The sequence below is a fragment of the Balaenoptera ricei genome, chromosome 6 (assembly GCF_028023285.1).
Source record: "Balaenoptera ricei isolate mBalRic1 chromosome 6, mBalRic1.hap2, whole genome shotgun sequence".
Lineage (NCBI taxonomy): Eukaryota > Metazoa > Chordata > Mammalia > Artiodactyla > Balaenopteridae > Balaenoptera > Balaenoptera ricei.
Window position 1 is genome coordinate 37,594,289 of NC_082644.1, and position 4,379 is coordinate 37,598,667.

Sequence of the window (4,379 nt, forward strand, 5' to 3'; positions counted from 1 at the left end):
AAACAAACAAAAACAAAACAAAAACAAACCCAGAACCTGGGAAATGGTTGTTCTAATGAGCCATACAATTGCAGCCTTTCTCTCTCTCTCTCTCTCTCTATATTTTTTAATATAGATTGTGATTGTTGTTTATGTGTTTTCCATTATTTAAGTCAGAGCAACAGGGTCTGTCTCACTTCAACCTGGCTCTTTTGAGGTTTGTTTGGTTTAGTTTTGTTTTGGGGATTGCAGAGGTGCAACTTCCTAAGGCAGACCCTGAGCCTCTGAGGAATGCAGCAGGCTCCGCAGGAACAGGAGGCTTTTCTGCAGCCGAAGTCTGCAGACGCTGTGTCTCTATTCTAACTTTTGCCATTTCCATCTCACCGGGCCCCCGGGGAGAGGCAGACAGCCGAACTCCGTGCGCACTGGAGCCCCGGCTCCCTCGGCTTCTGGAGAGGAGATTTAGCCTTAATTTTTGTGACAGATGGAGTTGATAGTCTCTCCACGGAAAGGGGAGGAAAAAAGCGCCAGTTTTTGACAGGCCGCAGACGCCGGGTGCCTCTGGTGGTCGAAGGCTGCGTTGCGCCGCAGTTAAGGTAGTTCGCAAACTCCCACGCCTGGATCGCAGAGGCTGCTGTACCTGGGCGGTTTCCCTTAAACCGAGAGATTGAAACATGCGCTTTAATAGAAACCTTGGAGGGTGCCAATTTATCCCCTTCCTCTGTGTTGTGACTGCGGCCAGATGGTACTGCTCAACAACCCTAAAGATTTTTAATACTAGTACTGTTTTTTCATCGCCGTCCGTGTTAGAAACTTATAATCTTTAAAAAAAAATTAATTTGGCTTATTGGATTTCTGGCTTGCAGTTGGCAATGATGCCTGACTCCAGGGCCATACTTGCCATTGGCACCAGGGTGCTGGGGGGTGAAGGGGTGGTAGAGGAAGGATTTGTAAATATCTCATCAGTAACTCCCTAACTAAAGCGTGTGCCCCTTTCTTGTGTGCGTTTGGATTTTTTTTTTTTTAAGTTTAAACGTCCCGCATCAAATTCTCTGATTTCTCTCCTCCCCCTGTGATGATCAGGCAAAGATGGGGCACTCGAAAAACAAACTGAATTCTGAATCCAGTAGAAAGTACACATGCGGGCCAGGGACAATTAAATAAAAGTACCAAAAAAAAGAAGAAGAAGAAGAACCAAACAAAAAGGACCGTGGACGAGTCGGTTGCAAACAGCTGCCCCTGAGCTCTGCCCTCTGGTTCTGTGCGCCAGCAAGGGCTCCATATCTGAGCCTCCTTAAGAGTAGGAGGAGCTCCCGGGCCTCTGTCAGGCTCCTTAAGCCGTTCCTTTCAAGCCCTGAATGCCTGAATGTGAGCTGCCCACCACCCTCCCCGCCCTCCCCCACTCCGCAACCCCACTCCAGCGGCTCGTAAAAAAAAAAGTTTCAACAACAACAGGCGGGACCAATAGCATCTCGAAAAGCCGGGGAAGGGGGCCGAGCAAAGGGCGAAAGAGAGTGGAGAAAGGAGAAAGCGGGCAGGCTCGGAGCGCGCGGGGCCAGGGCTCGGCGAGCCGGAGGAGCGTTGCTAATGTTTTTGTTTGTTTGCTTTTCCATGCATGCATAATGAGGGGGCACCGCGGCACCACGCGGGGGCTCCCGGCCCACTTTTGTATTTAAAGCCTCGCTGCGAGCGAGTCCGCAGCCAGGCTCAGCGGATCCGCTCCCCGGGCTCCTTGTCACCCGAGAAGCCGCCGCCGAGGGAAGCCCGGGTGCCGCTCTCCGGCCGCGCCGAGTTTCCCGTTCTCCCCGCGCCGCCCGAAAAGAGCTCCCCGGAGCTCGGCCGAGGCCGGGGTCGCCGCGGGCGGAGGGGGAGGGGACGCGGGCGGCCGGGCCGCGGGAAGGCGGGCAGCGCCGGGACGCGAGCCAGGAAGCGGCGCGATGCGAGAGCCCGCGGCGGCGGCGGCGGCGCGGCGCTGAGCCTGGGAGGAAGGAGCCGCCGCGGCCGCACAACGGATCTGCAGGCGCGGAGCAAAATGCACCCACGGCGCCGCGCGGTCCCGCAGCCCCGCCGCGACCCCGCGGCCCGCAGCCCCCCGGGGCGGCAGTGAGCGCCTCCCGCCACTGCCGGGGGCCGACCGGAGGGGTTCTCCGCGGCCTTGCACTTCTAGGAAGCCCCTGCAGTCCCAGCGAGAGCCGACCTTCTGCAAGCAGCGGGGCACCAGCCAGCGGCGCGCATGGATTTATGAAAACACTCATGCAAGAAGTTGGCAAGACTGGGGCAAACTTTTCCGCCGGCTCCGCGTCCGCCGCTCCCCGCGCCTCGTGTCCTTTCCGCTCCTCGCCCGGCGGCCGCCGCTGCCCGCGATGGTGGCAGGGCTGCTGGGCGGCGGCGGCGGGGCCCGCGGGGGGACCGTGCCGGGCGCCTGGCTGTGCCTGATGGCGCTGCTGCAGCTGCTGGGCTCGGCGCCGCGGGGCTCCGGGCTGGCGCACGGCCGCCGCCTCATCTGCTGGCAGGCGCTGCTGCAGTGCCAGGGGGAGCCGGAGTGCAGCTACGCCTACAACCAGTACGCCGAGGCGTGCGCGCCGGTGTTGGCGCAGCGCAGCGGGGGCGACGCGCCGGGGGCCGCCGCCGCCGCCGCCGCCTTCCCGGCCTCCGCCGCGTCCTTCTCGTCGCGCTGGCGCTGCCCGAGCCACTGCATCTCGGCCCTTATTCAGCTCAACCACACGCGCCGCGGGCCCGCCTTGGAGGACTGTGACTGCGCGCAAGACGAGAACTGCAAGTCCACCAAGCGCGCCATTGAGCCGTGCCTGCCCCGGACGAGCGGCGGTGGCGCGGGCGGCCCGGGCGCGGGCGGGGTCATGGGCTGCACCGAGGCCCGGCGGCGCTGCGACCGCGACAGCCGCTGCAACCTGGCGCTCAGCCGCTACCTGACCTACTGCGGGAAGCTCTTCAACGGGCTGCGCTGCACCGACGAGTGCCGCACGGTCATCGAGGACATGCTGGCCGTGCCCAAGGCGGCGCTGCTCAACGACTGTGTGTGCGACGGCCTGGAGCGGCCCATCTGCGAGTCGGTCAAAGAGAACATGGCCCGCCTGTGCTTCGGCGCCGAGCTGGGCAACGGCCCGGGCAGCAGCGGCTCGGACGGGGGCCTGGACGACTACTACGACGAGGAGTACGACGACGAGCAGCGCGCCGGGGGCGCGGGCGGCGAGCAGCCGCTGGACGACGACGACGGCGTCCCGCACCCTCCGCGCCCGGGCGGCGGCGCTGCTGCGGCGGGCGGCCGCGGGGACCTGCCGTACGGGTCCGGGCGCAGGAGCAGCAGCAGCGGCTGCCGCTCGGCGCCCCGAGGCGCGTGGACCCCGCTCGCCTCCATCTTGCTGCTGCTGCTGCTCCCGCTGCTCTTTTAACCCTCGCGCTCCGCCGCCGTCGGCCACGGGATGGTCGGCGCCGGGGCACCTGTGACTCGGGAACAGACGGGTGGTCGGGGGTATTTTCCAAAACGTTTTCTAGGTGGTTTCTGCCTAGCAGGTCTCCCCGCCTTGACTCTTGGCACGACCCTCGCCTCCTCTCCCGAGCAGGACTTTTTGGACATCCTCCCTTGCCCCCATTCCGGGTTCCAGACACTCCCCGCAGAAACCAGCCTAACTCCGGACCCCCGACATGAAACGGGCCTGGGGGGACAGAACCGTAGTCCTGGACTCCGAAGAGAGGATGCTGACCAGTGGGGTCTTAAGAGTTTCAAGGGACTGGGTTTGGAGCAGGGGTTTTGAAGGAGGATTTATATTTGTAAAGGGGCTGTTTATTAGCGTTTCTCCTGCGAAGGGGGGAAAAAGTGCCGGTAATCGACTTTTATTGTGGCCAGTGAAGACATTGCAGTCGTAACCGATTCATTCGTTTAGTCTTGGTATCCGCGCCCAGAATCCTCAGTTTTTTGGGGGGGGTGGGGTGGGGGCGGGCGGGCAGGCATGAGAGGGGTTAATTTTCCTTAATTAGTTTTGGGTGATTTTTAGCCCTTGACTTTAATTTCATTGCCACCACTCTGATCTCTTAGCACATTTCTTAGGATTAAGGATCCAAAAATTCTGATCTAAACAGTTGCTAGTGGTGTTGAACAATGCAACTTTTTATTTAAAAGAGCTCTGCACTGCCATCTATGAAAGCCTCTTTATGATGTTTGTTTTGTTGTCATTTTCTTTACATCAAGAAATTGTACGTACAAATATGCGGAGAATATATATTGCCTCTGCTTTTATCAGGGCGCTCACCCCTGGTACTTCGTATATAAAATGTATTAAAACTGGGGTTTGTTACCAGTTGTTGTATTTTGTATATAGAATTTTTATAAATTGTATGCTTCAGAAATAATTTATTTTTTAAAAGAAATTAAAAAACTTAAA

At 59.2% G+C, this 4,379-nt stretch overlaps 1 protein-coding gene across 1 annotated transcript; it reads left to right on the forward strand.

Moving 5' to 3' along the window:
* The first annotated feature begins 1,467 nt into the window (after positions 1-1,467).
* Positions 1,468-3,922, forward strand: GAS1 (growth arrest specific 1). Its single transcript, XM_059924490.1, has one exon. The coding sequence runs from the start codon at positions 2,343-2,345 to the stop codon at positions 3,387-3,389; it is 1,047 nt and encodes a 348-aa protein (XP_059780473.1). The 5' UTR covers positions 1,468-2,342; the 3' UTR covers positions 3,390-3,922.
* Positions 3,923-4,379: the final 457 nt, after the last annotated feature.

Bases quoted from the DNA above. Each gene is read 5' to 3' on its own strand.
- GAS1 (XM_059924490.1), top strand. From the start codon at position 2,343: ATGGTGGCAGGGCTGCTGGGCGGCGGCGGCGGGGCCCGCGGGGGGACC.